Source organism: Macrosteles quadrilineatus, unplaced genomic scaffold (genome assembly GCF_028750875.1).
Source record: "Macrosteles quadrilineatus isolate MER2022 unplaced genomic scaffold, UCM_ALF_1.0 Scaffold_1__1_contigs__length_201487025, whole genome shotgun sequence".
Lineage (NCBI taxonomy): Eukaryota > Metazoa > Arthropoda > Insecta > Hemiptera > Cicadellidae > Macrosteles > Macrosteles quadrilineatus.
The window spans coordinates 42,528,921-42,548,068 of NW_026542594.1; the positions used below are offsets into that span (position 1 = coordinate 42,528,921).

The 19,148-nt window shown below is 33.0% G+C and overlaps 1 protein-coding gene across 2 annotated transcripts in view; it reads right to left on the bottom strand.

The window, feature by feature from the left end:
- Nucleotides 1-18,628, bottom strand: part of LOC128982836 (CD63 antigen-like) — a 113,362-nt gene extending 94,734 nt beyond the window's left edge. For both annotated transcript variants that reach the window (XM_054401866.1, XM_054401865.1), the window contains exon 1: nt 18,531-18,628. In XM_054401866.1, the coding sequence (XP_054257841.1) occupies nt 18,531-18,590 (60 nt within the window). In that variant the 5' untranslated portion in view covers nt 18,591-18,628. The remainder of the gene's footprint in view (nt 1-18,530) is intronic.
- Between the last annotated feature and the right edge of the window lie 520 nt (nt 18,629-19,148).

The following is a 19,148-nucleotide window of genomic DNA, read 5'->3' on the forward strand; positions in this document are numbered from 1 at the left end:
AATGTCACTTTTCGTAAAAGGCGCAAGACATATAAACGTGCCAAATTTCATATCTCCAGCTAATCTAGAAGTGCGTAAACGTGATCAAGACCAAAACACCTATATGGTGGCTATAGGATAGATATAAGGGGGGAATCGATTTTGGATGAGGGGAATAATTTTTATATGGCATATTTTTTATTCATACCATGGTTGTAGCTGTAATATAGTAAATTGTGTACAGTTTCAATACCCTTGTGCCCATTGAATAGGCAAAGAATCGTTTACAACCTTGTAAAAGTGGAAAATATAATTATCAAATTCTGATATCACACTTAATTTTTGGGGCTAAAGGAGTAAAGTTATGAAAAAACATGTAATATGAGTGTTTTGTATAACATTATATTCTGACTCTGAAAATTCTTTAAAATCTTTGCACAGTTTTTAGTTTTAGTTTTTTTTTAAGGGAAAAATGTTTTCCCAATGATTTGTATATTCAAAACTATTTTTAGGGTGTTGAAATTTGAAAATGTAACGTATTTGATTTTCCTAGGCTGTTTGGGACTAAAGGCCCGTTGTCCAAGAACGCGTCTGTTGCGTCTGACGCTGAGTAATAGACCCTAGCGATGGACGCTCAGTGACTGCTAAGCATTGATTTCAATGGGCCCGTTGTCCAAGGGAGCGTCTCTAGCGTCTGACGCGGGGCACTGCTCCGGGAGCAGACGGGATCGCTGACGGCCAGCGTCTATTGCATTGTTGTTTCTGCATTCTCCTGTATACTCCATAATATACAGTATCTTAATGTAATGGCTATAGTCAAAGAAATATAGGATATGACCTAAAAAAATTTCAAGAAAATATTTTAGGGTTTTATTTTGTAGTGTTGGGTCTGCTGAGTGACATACTAAAGGTTGCCAAAAATCGGTCCCTGAGAAACCCCCTAAAATCATTATAAAAAATAGTGGCTTTTCCCAACTTTAGAAAAATAATAAAAAATGATTCCATATGAATTTTGTATGCACATTTTCGAGTTATTGACTTAAGACCACCACCAGTATTTATTGGGTGGTTAGTACTTCATTTCGATAGGAAACACGTTTATGGCCGCCATCTTGGATCCGCCATATTGGATATACATATTGTTTTTATGTAATGATAGTGTTGTGACTTTAATAATGTGTAGTGTCTTTATCATTTACAAAACTAGATTTTCATGCTAATTTCAATGCGGAAATCCGTTTTTATTTTTTTTTTTTCGTTTTAAAGATATTCAAACGAAAACACTCAGAAATCCGTTTTTATTTTTTTTTAGTTTTCAAGATATTCAAACGAAAACTCTCCCCCATACATTTCTTATAGACGTTTCGTACTTTTGATCATTTTTTAAACATTTTTTAAAATATCTTCAGTTCTTATTAACGCTTGCAGTTCTTTTCAACCTTAAAATAAAAAGGGCTTCCATTTGAGCTATTGATCATTAAAATCAAACGAGTAAGAGAATCGCTACAAACAAAACTACAAAATTAAATCTTACTTTTTTTATAAATTTGTTTTTATTAAAATATTTATATCTCGGGTTGTTAATACGGCCCAAGGTCTCTCTAGTCTTAAATTACTCAGTAAATGTTTGGCTTTAATTTGATTAATCACTAAATAAAATCCAACAAATTTAAAATGAGTCATAGGCCTTGAGTCAACTGGCTGGGTAGCTGAGTGGTTATAGTGCTCGCCTACTAATCAAGAGGTCACCGGTTCAATCCTGAGAAAAGTCAGTAGCTTTTTGATGGTTCGAAACTGGACCCAGCTGTTCCTGATCATTGGGCTTTAAATAAATGATCCTGGCTAATGAAACAGCTGATCATAGTCAGTGACAAAGCTACACAGATCATCTCGCACCATTCTACACTCATCCTTCACTCATATTTGGGTTAAAATACGCATCTAAGTGGCGTCCCCATCTTAATGATTGATAATTGAAATTTAATATTAAATTATTTTTATTTCAAAATTTATCTTTAGTTAAAGACATAATATATCCTCAATTAACTCCCGAAACTCTTTATAGTCTAAAATAATTCACCATAGTGTTGACTTTTATTTTAGCTATGGATTACGTATTGGGAGTTATTTAGAATAGGAGATATCTGTATTTAAGTAAAGAAAATTTTCAAAATAATAATAAATTAATGTTCAATTAAATTATTACAACTTAAACTTTAAAGGATTCAAACGAACTTAAACAGTTTCCTTTAAAAGTAAAAAAAAATCACTTAACAGCCTCTTGTCTGTATTAAAGTGGTTTTTGATAAGTATTTTAAAATATCCTTCCTCACTTCTATTTATGAAAACACTGTGGGTACACAATCGAGATTTACTAAAGGTCCAGAATTTCCTCGTTTTCTATCTCTTTGATGAATAGGATCTTCAACACTTGGCTCTTTACGCGAATAGTGATAGCAAAATAAATATTAACACAGTCAGCAACCAACTGTTGAACTGAATAGACGCGTTCTTGGACAACGTGCCTCCAAGCGATCGACGCCCAGCAATCATCGCTCGGCGATCATCGCCCTGCGTCAGACGCAACAGACGCGCCTTGGACAACGCACCCTAAGACGGACGTCAAGTCTCTAGTTGTTTTTAAATGGTTCTGATGTCCATTCCAAAGTCAGAAACTTTCAATGATATTCCCCGTAAGAATAAGATTATGGGGGGAGAAATTGTTAAATTTGGGGAGGGGGGGGGGTACTATTGTAAAATGTAGCTTTTGGGAATGTCCTAGGTCATTTGGGACCAAGACCAACAATCCTACCAAATTTCAGATCTCCAGCTAAGGATCCCATACTACAATACTACCTAATGTCAAGTCTCTAGCATAGATTGTTTTGTCATACTAGTGCAAGTTTTAGAAAGATAAACTACATCAATATCTAGAGGATAGGGTTGATTTCACTATTCCTTTAAATAAATTGTTTTGTCATACTAGTGAAAGTTTTAGAAAGATAAACCACATCAATATCTAGAGGATAGGGTTGATTTCACTATTCCTTTACATAGATTGTTTTGTCATACTAGTGAATGTTTTAGAAAGATAAACTACATCAATAGCTAGAGGATAGGGTTGATTTCATTATTCCTTTACATAAATTGTTTTGCCATACTAGTGAAAGTTTTAGAAAGATAAACTACATCAATATCTAGAGGATAGGGTGTTGATTTAATAGTTAATGTAATAAATAGCCCAGAAATATAATGGAAAACGATTTTATACTGAACAAATTATTAATACATCTTTTTAACAATTAGGCCTACACCAAACCAAACCATAACATACAAAAGGTAAACAAGACAATTTATATTTGATCAGTTGATGATGTAAAGACAAGATGAGAAATATTACTTCTCCAACACCACCCCTTAATGTTTATCAACTTGATCCAGTCCGATTAATTGCACTAACTCTTGATGTCGTGGGCCAGGAACACCTTTTGTCAAAATATATGCTGGCATTTCTGCTGTTGGCTTATACTTCAGAATAATATCCTCTTGTTCCACAGCTTCTCTTATGAAATGATTTCGTATGTCAATATGCTTTGTTCTGCGATTCAACATGTGGTTTACTGTTAGTTTTTGGGAGGATTGGTTATCATTGTAAATTACAATCGCATCCTTCTTCCCTAAGAGTTCTTTCAACAGACTTAGCAGAAATTTAGTTTATTTTGCTCCATCACTAAGTGCCATATACTCTGCTTCTATACTTGACAATGCCACCGTGCGTTGTTTCCTGCTCTCCCAGCCTATAGGTCCATTTGCTAACTTGAAAATATATCCCGTATAAGAACGCCTGTCTTCTTTGTCGTTAGCCCAGTCCGCATCAACGTATGCTTCCATCTCAAGACTCCCTGATTTTTTGTACACAATACCTCTCTCAATAGTTCCTTTTAGGTATCTCAAGATACGCTTTGCTGCCTTCCAGTGCACACTCCCGTAACAGCTATTAAACTGGCTAAGATAACTAACTGCATGTGCAATATCTGGTCTACAGTTGACAGCTAGATACATCAAACTTCCTATAAGTTCTCGATAAGGATATGATTCACTTCCCGATTTATCCTTTTCTAGAGATAATCCAGCCTCTATTGGAGTATTCACAGGTTTGCAATCAGTCATCTTAAACTTTTCCAATATATTTTGAATGTAAACTGACTGATCTACAAAAGTAGATCACAAAAAGGCACAAAAAGTAATTTCCTCTCTTCATCCTCATTCCTAGGATATTTTGAGCTGGTCCTTGATATTTCATTTTAAAAGTACTCATTAGTTGCTCAATAAGTTGAAGTTTTTCATTTTGTTATTGTGAAATAAATACAAATCATCAACATACAGTACAATTATTGTCATACTATTGCCACTTCTACTTTGATAGACACAAGGTTCAGTATTCAATCTTTTGAATTTTAAAGATGTAAGTACTTGATTTATTTTCTCATACCAAGTTCTTGATGACTGTTTAAGACCATAGATAGACCGTTTAATAAACATACTTTGTCTTCTTTGCCTGGTACAATAAAGTTTTCAGGTTGTTGCATATACACAGTTTCCTTTAGATGTCCGTTCAAAAAAGCAGTTGAAAAATCTAAATGATGAATATCTAGATCCATTTCTGTTGCTAGAGCCATCAACGTTCTGAGAGTGCAGTTTCTCACAACAGGAGAAAAGTCTCTTTGTAGTCAACACCATACTTTTGTGTAAACCCTTTTGCTACTAGCCGAGCCTTGTAGTTTGTTATGTCTCCATTACTGTCTCTCTTGATCTTAAAGACCCATTTACTCTTGACAGGTTTTGCTCTTTTGGGTAATTCAACCAAACTCCAAGCATCATTTTCTTTGAACGGGAGATATTCTTCTTTCATTGCTTTTCCCCAGAGATGTTTATCTTTCCCATTTAATGCTTCAAATACACTGGTTGGTGTATGATCATGAACCACATTATATACTTCAAATGGTCCCATGTCCTTTGGTGTCCGTGTTCTTTGTGGATTATCTTCTCACCTCTGGGGTTGCTTCAGGATCATTTGTTGTGTACATCTCTTCTTCAAGACATGAGTCTCTGTTTTCTGTGTCAGGTTCTGATATTGTGTCATCTGTTATACACATGTCCTCTTCTAGATTTGATACATTCTCAGCTATGTCATCATTAACATCATTCTCAGTTATGGCTCTCCTCTCTGAGTCATCATTTGATAGATCTAAAATCTTATATGATTTGTTACCTATCTCTCACTTCTCCCCCTTCAACTGGTTTTTCCTCTAAGAACACAACATTTCTGGATATGATTATCTTAGAGGGATATCTTGGATCAACAAGTCTGTAGGCTTTAGAGTTTTGGCAATAACCAACAAAAATCAACTCACGACTTTTGGGATCAAGCTTCTTTCTTTGTCCACTTGGTACGTGAGCAAAAGCTTTGCAACCAAAAACTCGCAAATGACTAAGATCAACCTTCTTGTTGGTCCACACCTCTTCCGGTGTTCTCCCAAAAACAGCTTTAGTAGGAGACCGATTCTTCAAATAAATTACAGTATTAGCTGCTTCAGCCCAATACTTTTTGTCCAAGCCAGAATCATGCAGCAGAGATCGAGTTTTCTCAAAAATTGTACGATTTGCCCTCTCAGCAACGCCATTTTGAGATGGTGAGTATGGAGCAGTTGTTTGATGTTTTACTCCAGAAGCTTTAAGAAAATCTTCTAGCTCTTTGTTCACAATTTCACCTCCATTATCAGTAGGGAGTTCCTTCAATCTTTTTCCAGTCTCATTTTCTACTAGCAATTTCCATTCTTTAATTTTGGAAACAATTTCATTCTTTTACTTCAAAAGGTAGCCGAATGTCTCTCTTGAAAAATCATCAGTGAGAGTTAGTAAATATTGAGCTCCTCCATGCGAACTAACATTCACTGGGCCGCATAAGTCGTAATGCACTAATCTTAAAATTTCTGCTGCACGAGTTCCCTTCTTCTTTTAAGAATAAGGAGTTGTTGTTTGCTTACCTTGTATGCAAGAAATACAGGGTGAACCTTGACCAGAATATGACATACCAGTTGATATTTTGTCCTTCAATAATTTCATGGATTTCCGACCGACGGTGCCATAGATCTTCTGTGTCTTTACTATTTCCTGCAAAGTTGCTTGACATTTGGTTATCAAGATCAATGTCCAACTTGTAAAGACCATCCACATTTGTGGCATGAGCTACAGGCTGACCTGATACATTACAGTCCTTCTGTTTGTATACATCACACCCGTCTTCAGAAAAAACCATTGATAGACCTTTATTTACCATTTGACTAACAGAAAGCAAATTTAAACTTAAATTAGGTACAACATCAGTAACTTTTCTCTCAACAGACTCTATCATGACTGTTGCTTCTCCTTGACCTTCACATTTAAGCTTTTCATTGTTCGCCACAATGACATCCATACCAGTTTTGTTATACTTTTGGTATTTTTGAAGTAAATCTCTCTGACCTCTCATGTGATTCGTACAAGCTGAATCAAGATACCAGCAATCAGCACTAGTTTTGACAAGCTGAATCAAGATACCAGCAATCAGCACTAGTTTTGACAAGCTGAATCAAGATACCAGCAATCAGCACTAGTTTTGACAAGCTCAATCAAGATACCAGCAATCAGCACTAGTTTTGGCTGCTAATGCCGATAGAACACACCAGTCACTGCTTTCACTACTGTTATTTGATATCTGATTAGCACGTTTGTTCGGATTAATACCCTTCCCGAATTTAGAAGAACTTTTAAAACAATCTGATGCTTTATGACCATGTTTGTGGCATCGATAACATATCACCTCAGAACGTTTAGTGTTCTGTTTTGTAGCTAATGCATTTCTATTTAAGATGTTATGACTAGGACTGACAGATTTTAAATCTTCTTGAAGTAATTTAGACTTGACTAGTTCAACTGATGATTCGGTTCCTGAGTTTTCCAATGCCATAACCATAGGTTCATAATGACTAGGCAAGCCATTCAACATGACTACAGCAAGAAATTCGTCCTCTATGGGCTTACTTATGTCTGCTATTTTTTGTGAAACAGACATAATTTTGGTAACATAAGTGTCCATTGTACCAAAATCAGAAAGTTTAGTTAGTATTGAATAAAATTCTCAATAAACTTAGTCGTCTAACTAATCCCTTATCCTCAAATGCATTTTTAAGATTGTCCCAAGCCTCTTCTGCAGTTTTTGCATTTCTTACGTGAGGATTACAACAAACAACAAGGTTGTACAAATAAACATATTTTAGCTAGTGCTTTTTGATCTTTTTTCTTTTCACTTACCAAACCTTCCCCTTGTGTTACCTCACTTCCCCTTGTATCATCCGGTTCAATTGTATTCCATAAATCTTCGTGCATTAGGGCCATTTTCATTGCAAACTTCCAGTTATTGTAGTTGGAAACTCCTTCAAGCAGTTCAATTCCTATTTTCATGTCTCTTTCCCCATTTTAAAATATACTCCACTATGATGAATAATACCAATCATAGCAGCAGCAACAAATAGAAGGAAAATAGTTATGTTAAAAATATCTTACTTTCAGGATTCACAATGACAAAATTTACACTTACAAATTGTAAGGGCCCATAACCTAAAAGTTAATGTAATAAATAGCCCAGAAATATAATGGAAAATGATTTTATACTGAACAAATTTAACATAACAAACTAATACATCTTTTTAACAATTACACCAAACCAAACCATAACATACAAAAGGTAAACAGGACAATTATAATTTGATCAGGTGATGATGTAAAGACAAGATGAGAAATATTACTTCTCAAACAAGCAAACTACAACATTTTAAAATATTCTCCATAAGAATAACGTGGGGATTTTAAATTTACAATTTTTAGATTTTTCTCCGTTACCGTACAAAAACAATTTTGTATACTAAATTATTTGTTTTTTTAAGCTCTTTAAAAAGGTTTATAAAGAAATTGGGAAATTTTGTGTTTTGAGGGTAAAAAATAAGAAAAAAACATTTTTTATCCCATAAAACCCCCCCTAAAACCCAGTTCCCATTATCTGATCATGCTAGTTCGCGAATTCATTCAAGTTTATCCCGCCTTACACCTTTAAACCAAATTTCTTCAAAATTGGACAAAAATTACTCAAGTTATCACGTTCACAGACGTATGCATTACTCTATATATTTATAACATAGATAAAAATTTGAACAAATAGTGATTTGGCCTCTAGAGATGTCAAAACGAAAAAGTATATTGGTCGTTGGTCCCAAGCCCAGGTCTTACCGTGCCGCCGCCTACGGTAATAGCTACTTCCCTATAGAGAAATTCGCTAAAATTACCTGAGGATAACTGAAGACTGTTTCGAAGACATTCCCGGGCGTATTTATCATACGTGTTTTACATGTTTGCTCGCGAACATGTTGGTCCTCCCCACAGACGGGCGAGCATGTTCGTGGGTTCGCCGGGTCTGACGAGCCGAGCGCCGAGCCCAACATGCTCGCTGGTACAAAAGCTCACAGACCCCATACACGGGCGAGTATGTTCGCCGCCAACACCGTCGCGAATATGCTTGGGAACATGCTCACCCGTGTGGGGGCTTAAGCTCTTCTATCATGACGTGTTTTACTTATCAACAGCTGTTTTAGTATACTATTAATACAAAAGATTTGTTTGTTGATTGAATGTTGAATACTGTAGTAGACATCCCATCTATATGGGCCAACTGTCGCCAATTTTTTTATTGAAAAAGAACTTAGTTGTGTGAGGCAGTCAAAGGATGTGCTAGTGTCTAAAATTCTATTTCATAGCTTATCTTTTGTTGCTAATTAAGTTGATGGGTCATAATAGTTACAAAACCCATAATTCACCATAATTCATATATCGTTAGTTTGATATGGTAAAAAGGTTTGTATATAATTTAGATAACAAAAAAAATAAGATCGCAATCTGTCGGTTGCTCACATCAAATAAGACGATTTTAATTAAAAATCTATGACAAATTTAACATTGGGATAAAATGTCTAGTTGTATCAACAGTTAAAGGTTTAACTGAACAAACTTTTTTCTTCATAAGGAATGCATTACAACTTTGACTTGAAGGCCTGTGGGGTAAAGCCGGAGTAAAACGGGCTTAATTTTTTTTGACAATTGGAAATCATAAATTAGAGAGCCCAAAAAAGACTGCCAATACAGGACATGAATTTTAAAAATGCATTACCTTAACAGTTAAAACAGAACTAAAACCCAATTGTTTTAAAAATGACTAAAGGAATATTTAATGGACTTGTCTTTATACCCAAGATCGATTAAAAATATTTTTATCTTAGTTTAAGCATTAGTTTTAGTTTATTTGATGCTATTCATGCAAACATGTAAAATATACTTATGAATAAAAATTCTTGACTATGACTATTACATGAATTGGTGAAAGATGGAGTCTACCGGTACATTAAAAAAGCACTTATTAGTGGAGAAGTAGTGTTTCATAGAAATTGCCTTCTCATATTAAATTAATACATAGATGCCATGCCTAATGAACACTGAGAGGCTGGGAATATCAAAACGCTGCAGTAGGCTACATGTGTTATGACAGCTGAAAACCAATCATGCTGACTCGTCATGTAACAATTCTTGCAATAATGATGTAAATAGTCTTTTTGTTTTACATCAAGGCTGGCCTTCAAAATTGGTTTTGTGTAAATTCAGTTTAATGGTAAAAGAAGGGACTAAAACCTTCACTTCATACTAATGTCAGATACTTTTAAAATAATAATACATAATATGAGTAGCCTACCGAAAATGACAAATTTAACATTGGGATAAAATGTCTAGTTGTATCAACAGTTAAAGGTTTAACTGAACAAACTTTTTTCTTCATAAGGAATGCATTACAACTTTGACTTGAAGGCCTGTGGGGTAAAGCCGGAGTAAAACGGGCTTAATTTTTTTTTGACAATTGGAAATCATAAATTAGAGCGCCCAAAAAAGACTGCCAATACAGGACATGAATTTTAAAAATGCATTACCTTAACAGTTAAAACAGAACTAAAACCCAATTGTTTTAAAAATGACTAAAGGAATATTTAATGGACTTGTCTTTATACCCAAGATCGATTAAAAATATTTTTATCTTAGTTTAAGCATTAGTTTTAGTTTATTTGACGCTATTCATGCAAACATGTAAAATATACTTATGAATAAAGATTCTTGACTATGACTATTACATGAATTGGTGAAAGATGGAGTCTACCGGTACATTAAAAAAGCACTTATTAGTGGAGAAGTAGTGTTTCATAGAAATTGCCTTCTCATATTAAATTAATACATAGATGCCATGCCTAATGAACACTGAGAGGCTGGGAATATCAAAACGCTGCAGTAGGCTACATGTGTTATGACAGCTGAAAACCAATCATGCTGACTCGTCATGTAACAATTCTTGCAATAATGATGTAAATAGTCTTTTTGTTTTACATCAAGGCTGGCCTTCAAAATTGGTTTTGTGTAAATTCAGTTTAATGGTAAAAGAAGGGACTAAAACCTTCACTTCATACTAATGTCAGATACTTTTAAAATAATAATACATAATATGAGTAGCCTACCGAAAATGACAAATTTAACATTGGGATAAAATGTCTAGTTGTATCAACAGTTAAAGGTTTAACTGAACAAACTTTTTTCTTCATAAGGAATGCATTACAACTTTGACTTGAAGGCCTGTGGGGTAAAGCCGGAGTAAAACGGGCTTAATTTTTTTTTGACAATTGGAAATCATAAATTAGAGCGCCCAAAAAAGACTGCCAATACAGGACATGAATTTTAAAAATGCATTACCTTAACAGTTAAAACAGAACTAAAACCCAATTGTTTTAAAAATGACTAAAGGAATATTTAATGGACTTGTCTTTATACCCAAGATCGATTAAAAATATTTTTATCTTAGTTTAAGCATTAGTTTTAGTTTATTTGACGCTATTCATGCAAACATGTAAAATATACTTATGAATAAAGATTCTTGACTATGACTATTACATGAATTGGTGAAAGATGGAGTCTACCGGTACATTAAAAAAGCACTTATTAGTGGAGAAGTAGTGTTTGATAGAAATTGCCTTCTCATATTAAATTAATACATAGATGCCATGCCTAATGAACACTGAGAGGCTGGGAATATCAAAACGCTGCAGTAGGCTACATGTGTTATGACAGCTGAAAACCAATCATGCTGACTCGTCATGTAACAATTCTTGCAATAATGATGTAAATAGTCTTTTTGTTTTACATCAAGGCTGGCCTTCAAAATTGGTTTTGTGTAAATTCAGTTTAATGGTAAAAGAAGGGACTAAAACCTTCACTTCATACTAATGTCAGATACTTTTAAAATAATAATACATAATATGAGTAGCCTGCCGAAAATGACAAATTTAACATTGGGATAAAATGTCTAGTTGTATCAACAGTTAAAGGTTTAACTGAACAAACTTTTTTCTTCATAAGGAATGCATTACAACTTTGACTTGAAGGCCTGTGGGGTAAAGCCGGAGTAAAACGGGCTTAATTTTTTTTTGACAATTGGAAATCATAAATTAGAGCGCCCAAAAAAGACTGCCAATACAGGACATGAATTTTAAAAATGCATTACCTTAACAGTTAAAACAGAACTAAAACCCAATTGTTTTAAAAATGACTAAAGGAATATTTAATGGACTTGTCTTTATACCCAAGATCGATTAAAAATATTTTTATCTTAGTTTAAGCATTAGTTTTAGTTTATTTGACGCTATTCATGCAAACATGTAAAATATACTTATGAATAAAGATTCTTGACTATGACTATTACATGAATTGGTGAAAGATGGAGTCTACCGGTACATTAAAAAAGCACTTATTAGTGGAGAAGTAGTGTTTCATAGAAATTGCCTTCTCATATTAAATTAATACATAGATGCCATGCCTAATGAACACTGAGAGGCTGGGAATATCAAAACGCTGCAGTAGGCTACATGTGTTATGACAGCTGAAAACCAATCATGCTGACTCGTCATGTAACAATTCTTGCAATAATGATGTAAATAGTCTTTTTGTTTTACATCAAGGCTGGCCTTCAAAATTGGTTTTGTGTAAATTCAGTTTAATGGTAAAAGAAGGGACTAAAACCTTCACTTCATACTAATGTCAGATACTTTTAAAATAATAATACATAATATGAGTAGCCTACCGAAAATGACAAATTTAACATTGGGATAAAATGTCTAGTTGTATCAACAGTTAAAGGTTTAACTGAACAAACTTTTTTCTTCATAAGGAATGCATTACAACTTTGACTTGAAGGCCTGTGGGGTAAAGCCGGAGTAAAACGGGCTTAATTTTTTTTTGACAATTGGAAATCATAAATTAGAGCGCCCAAAAAAGACTGCCAATACAGGACATGAATTTTAAAAATGCATTACCTTAACAGTTAAAACAGAACTAAAACCCAATTGTTTTAAAAATGACTAAAGGAATATTTAATGGACTTGTCTTTATACCCAAGATCGATTAAAAATATTGTTATCTTAGTTTAAGCATTAGTTTTAGTTTATTTGACGCTATTCATGCAAACATGTAAAATATACTTATGAATAAAGATTCTTGACTATGACTATTACATGAATTGGTGAAAGATGGAGTCTACCGGTACATTAAAAAAGCACTTATTAGTGGAGAAGTAGTGTTTCATAGAAATTGCCTTCTCATATTAAATTAATACATAGATGCCATGCCTAATGAACACTGAGAGGCTGGGAATATCAAAACGCTGCAGTAGGCTACATGTGTTATGACAGCTGAAAACCAATCATGCTGACTCGTCATGTAACAATTCTTGCAATAATGATGTAAATAGTCTTTTTGTTTTACATCAAGGCTGGCCTTCAAAATTGGTTTTGTGTAAATTCAGTTTAATGGTAAAAGAAGGGACTAAAACCTTCACTTCATACTAATGTCAGATACTTTTAAAATAATAATACATAATATGAGTAGCCTACCGAAAATTAAGATTTAATTCCAGAAGTTAAAATGATGAACACATCATTTAACATTAATCAATTTTGATTTAGATTACTAGTAACTGAATGCTGTATTCACAAATTAAATATATGATAAATAAATTCTTATAAAATGCAAAATTGGCTTATTGTATTGAATTTATTGTGTGTGATTATGTGAATATATATTTTTTTTACAACATTTTACTTGATTTACAATCTCTTCAACAAAATAGAACAATAATCAAATAAGATACAATTTAAATACAGTAGTTAGTCTTTATCTAACAAAAAAGCTAAAAGACAAACTTTTGCACATTTGTTAGAAAGTTTAAGGTCCATACATTTTTTAAAACAATAACTCAAGTCCAAAACATGTCATCTTTTCAATCTACAGGGCGTCCTGAAACTCTCTACCAATATTTTAGCTCATTGTTCCTGAGTAAGAAACATATCTAAATATCATATTTAAATTTTCCGGAAGTCCTTAGTTACTCAAACAGCCGGCATTTTGTTTTTGCCATCTAGCTCTGACAACTAGACAAAAAGCTACAAAAAAATTATTAATATTTTTCAAGTTCATAAAACAAAATAGCGGCCATTAATTTTTTTTGTAAAATCAATCATCTAAAATAAATTAAATATCCCTTACTTATAATACTTACTAAGTTTCTTTACTCAATGGTTAGCGTGTAAATAAATGTACATACAATACTAGGTGTACGGTCTCAGGCCCGCCAATTGAGCGGAATGAACAAAATAGTTAAAAATAATCTTTTATTTAAAAAAAATTTAAACTAAAAAAAAGGCTACACTATATAAACTTAAAAAAAATACTCATTCCAAAGTATCAAACGACGACCTTTTTTAAGTAAAGAGGTGTTGTCAAGGTATTTGCACTATTGGTAATCATCTCTGATGTCACGTTAGCAGCAGTCATGCTGTTCATGACGGTACAGTACAATAGCTTGTTCTACACGTATACAGTATACAAAGGGTTCAGATTTTGATTTTATGGTAGAAACAATAAGTCTAAGTGCACTGCACTAACACTGTCTAAAGTAAAAAATAACACCTCATCTTAATAATAGCCTTAAATACATTTTGAATTCCTATTTATATAAATCAATATTATTTTCTATGCTAATAAAAATATTTAATATACACAAGTTCAAATTTCCAGCATGAATCATGCCTCGAAACCAGTATCTATTTTCAGTAAATAGTAAAACAACGTTTTTCTAAATAGCCTATTTCTAGGTTTGGATAAAAATTGGCTTTACAGTTGGTAAGTTAGAACAGCTGATTAAAATGATTTTTGCTTTAGTTCCAGTTGAGATTAAATAAATAAAATCAGTAAGATAGTGTGCCTCAAATACATAGTGGTAGTTACCAAACGCCCTGTAATACTTTCTCTGTATTCTTTGATCAATGGTTTTCACCTGAGTGGTTTTTCCTTTGTGCTGTATTTGGGTCGTATATTAGTTTGCTAACAAGCATATGTCAAGATTCTTTGTTTACATCCACGTTGTTATCTCGTAACCATCATAGCAACTCATAAGGTTAATGCTAAACAAATTATGTTTGTTTTAAATCGTACAGACATTATAAAATTGAAATTTATTTGTTTAATAACATGAGCACTGTTTGTCAAAACAACCCTAAAAAGATTGGATTCAAAATGTTCAGCTGTTATTGAGTTAATTGATTACGTTAGTTGGCATAAGGTCCGATCAAAAAAAGCTTCCCTCGCTCCGTTCCGTTCTATACAATACAATGAACTAAGGAATGGACACAAATAACGGTTTTATATGTATATGTGTATAGTATGCTGTTGATGTCTTATTTACATTGATAGAATTTGTGCCCTATTAACAATAATAGTGGGTTTGCTTTTCTAACAAAAGGTAATTCCAGTTTTCTATTGTACTATTTTTGCTTACTGTGATATTTTGAGAATTAGTTGAAGAGTTAGCATCAAATAAATTGTATGTGAAATCAATATAAACCACCTTTTAGCGAATTTCCCATATAGGGAATAAGCTATTACCGTAGTACTCATGGTAAGACCTGGACCTGGGACCGATTTACTTTTTCGTTTTGAGATCCCTAGAGGCAAAAAACACCATCCGTTCTAATTCTTATATATATATACATATATATACATATATATATATATATTGGTAACATCTTATATATATGTGTGTGTCCGTTAGCACGATAACTTGAGCAAAAATGATCCTATTTCGATGAAATTTGGTATAAACGTGTAAACCTACATTATTCGAACGAGTTCATGAACCAGCATGATCGGACTATGGGAACGGGGGTTTATGGGGGGTTTTGGTTTTGGGGTAAAATTAGGTTTTCCCCATTTTTGACCCTAAAAACAAAAAAATTTACAATTTTTTTCCAAACCGTTTTGTAGAGCTTAAAAAAACAAATAATTTAGTATATTGCGTTATTATAAGTGTTATTATAAGCGTTATTATGCGCCTCATGGTTACAGAGAAAATTCAAAAAAATTGTAAATTTAAAATTCCCATGTTATTCTTAGGAGAATAAGTCAACTGTTGTACTATTTTGATCAAATTTGGAAAATACATTAACTTATTACTAAACTATTAACATTTTACAACAAAAAACACTTTTTTACCCTCTTTGTTGCAGCAAACCAAAGTACTCGTTAAACTAATCTATACTTATTTAATACGCAAGCAGGATTTTTGTGACAATTACTCCTCCGAAACTACTGAACCGATTGACATGTTTTTGGTGTCATTGGAAAGAGCTTAAACGTGAAGTTGTGCAGGAAACTTTCTTTTTAGGGAAATAATTAGAGAGTGAGGCCCTGGGGCCCTTTAAAGTTTCTTATTTCTCCATAAGATTAACATGGCAAACAAACATTGTAATGAAACTCCAGCTGTTGTCAGAAATTAAACGTGAGAAGAAGAACATATGTTAATTGTAAACAGTCAATAAGTTTGCTAATTTGACAGTTTGCTACAAACATTTACTGACTTGGTTGAAATGAAATATTTACTATTTGAATTTGGGTTGGCATAAATATTACAATGGGAAAAAGCGAGAGAGCCTGGATAAATTGATATACTAAATAGAAAACTGAATTAACACTGGGCTGCATTTCTTAGTAATCATTGAAATAGCCGATTTGCAAACTAAGGAAAACACCAAGGAGAAGGGAGAAGAAATAGAAATAATGGTTTTTTTAAAATTTATAATCGTTATTATTATGGACAACCTAATGCGGCTATGAGTAGGCTATTTGTAGAAAACACTAAAAAACAATATCAGTTTTTGAAAAATTATAAGATATTTACAAGAAATGTTGATTATATCGATCTGTAATGTACATCTTGAGTATTTACATAATCTTTGAGTCAAATCTTATTTTAAAGTCATGAGAAATCATAAGTATTATTCGCTTTAAAATAACACCTTTAATACTTAGCAATTGCTCGAATTCGAGCAACAGGGACACTGGCTTACTGTTTAAAAAGTTTCATGTAGCGAATTTCTGACAACAGCTGGAGTTTCATAACAATGTTTGTTTCCCATGTTAATCTTATGGAGAAATACGAAACTTTAAAGGGCCCCTGGGACTCACTCTCTAATTATTTCCCTAAAAAGATTATTTCCTGCACAACTTCACGTTAGGCTCTTTCCAATGACACAAAAACATGTCAATAGGTTTAGTAGTTTCGGAGGAGTATTTGTCACAAAATACCTGCTTGCGTATTAAATAAGTATAGATAAAAGACGTCGTGATAGAGAGCGACGAGTTCAGGTACAACCGTACCCACCTTGGCCACCTTAGGACTTAAGGTATGAAAGTTCCACTGCTTTTAACATCGGTTCAGATGACAATTTCTCAAACTTGGGCCCTTTAAATGAAATATCAAGCCAAAGTTGATTAAATTAACTTAATGGTGGCTTCTGTCCACCCGTGAATTCACGGGTAGAACCTCTTGTTCTATTTTAATAGGGAATAAATGTGACATTTTGAAGGAGGATTTTTAGTGTAAATCCAATCAGACAAATGGAAATTCGCTTAGTCTGCAGGTTTGCTGCGGCGGGGGTATATATATTTTCCTTTAGACTAATCCCATTACCATTACCTAATCCCCCCTAAATACCTATTTACTCAAATGATAGGGTTTTTTCAAATAAATACATTTGTATAGTCAAGTACCGTATGCAATTTAAAAATGAAATCATATAAGTACAGCATTTTTCTCTTTCATGCATCAGCCCCTTAATTCATACTCAGTAGCCTTATAAGTTAGCCTAGATTTAAAGGCAGATTTTTTCAAACAAAGAGGTCCTTGAATTTAACTTCTGAAAGCAAAGGCGGATATGTAGGACTATTTTACACAATAGAATTAAGGGACAAAGTTTTCTCTTTAGCGCCCTCTCAGTTGCGAGGCACAGGTACAGTGGCTAGTAAATAATAAACTAAAGGCTATATTTAAAAAAATACTACTCATTACTGTAGAAAATAAATGTTTCTGTGCCTCATAAGGCAACATACTCGTAGAAACATTATTAGGTCTTTATAATTTTGGTAACATGTTAGTTGCTGTACTCTGAAAACTCATACAGATTTAATTTGACTTCACTATTTTAATACCAAAACTTGTATATAGAATTAACATTTTCCTTAAATTTTAGGAGAATGCTTAATCTCTAAATGACATTTATTCGCTCTTCAGTACATAAAATACACACTTCATCACTATAGAAGGTTCCAGTAAAAGACTTGAAGATTAAGGTAATTAATTAATTATTGTAAAATTCATATTCATAGTTCCAACTAATTGCAAAAAACCACAGTATATTAAATAAGTATGAATATCTTTCAAGATAAAATTTAAGTTATAATCGCTAAGAATTATTTACAAAAGTTTGTTTAAACTGTTTATTGTACTATTAAAATTTTAATTCCCAATAATAACGCTTAAAATATGTAGCAATACTGTATTTTTCATTGTAAGCACAAACTTGTGTTATTTAGTAACTCTTAAATAGAAAATATATAGTCTACATCCATTCCAAAAGACCAAAAACTGACAGCATTTATTTGCAAGGTTCCTTACACAGTGTAACTTCAATACCAAATATTGTAGCAATAGCAAATGAAAAAAAAATAATGGCTACATACTGCATACAATTAATTTTTGTCCCCTTCGTTTAATTTTTTAAAGATTTTTCCAAAAAATATTTTATTAGAATAGCATTGTTTTACGGGTGTCATTCACCTAATGAAAATATGTTGAATGTTTCTGATAGGAGTATATAGTTTTCTTTATGATATTTTTTTGATTAGGACAATATTATTTTCAACAAGTCACGTTAACTGTTATTTTAGTTTGCAACAAATTGAATTAAACATTAATTTTCAAAAATGTGCAAGACAAATAGTTAAAATATAACACGTTTGAAAGAAACATGCTTAGTATTTACCGCAAATATTAAGTTGAATGCGAAAAGAAGATATTTGGTGATGTTCATCCCTATCTCCATGGCTTGGCTGTTGATTGTACCACGACCAGGTGTTAAAGAACACTAACTGCTGCAATAGCCACAGTTTGGCTTCAGGTTCTAGAATCTGATTGGCCCATCAGTTTCCAAGCAACCTTTGTACAACACAACAATAGAGTAACAGGTGATGTATGTTCTCTTAGTCATTGTTGGTTTAACGATTTTGATCAAGACTGAAAATTGTTTAAGTAAAATATATTTAACTGACTTCATTTGATAGTTTTAGTTTTGGTTTTGAATTCAAATGTTAATTCAAATTATATTTAAAACCCCACCATTTTAGACAGTGTTAAAATACCGTACTTGTTAAGGTCCAGTTTGTTTAATTGTTTCCAGATAGTTAAAGGCATGTTAGTAAAATGCTCCCGCTGCAGCAAACCTGCAGACTATGTGAATTTCCATTTAAGTACCTGATTTGAATTTAACTTAAATCTATTTAAATAACATTAGGTTTTGAGTGCTGTACCTAGGTTTGCTGCTACAGAAAGGGTATTTAAGCGTTTTTTTTTAAGTAAAATATTAATAGATTAGAATCAAATA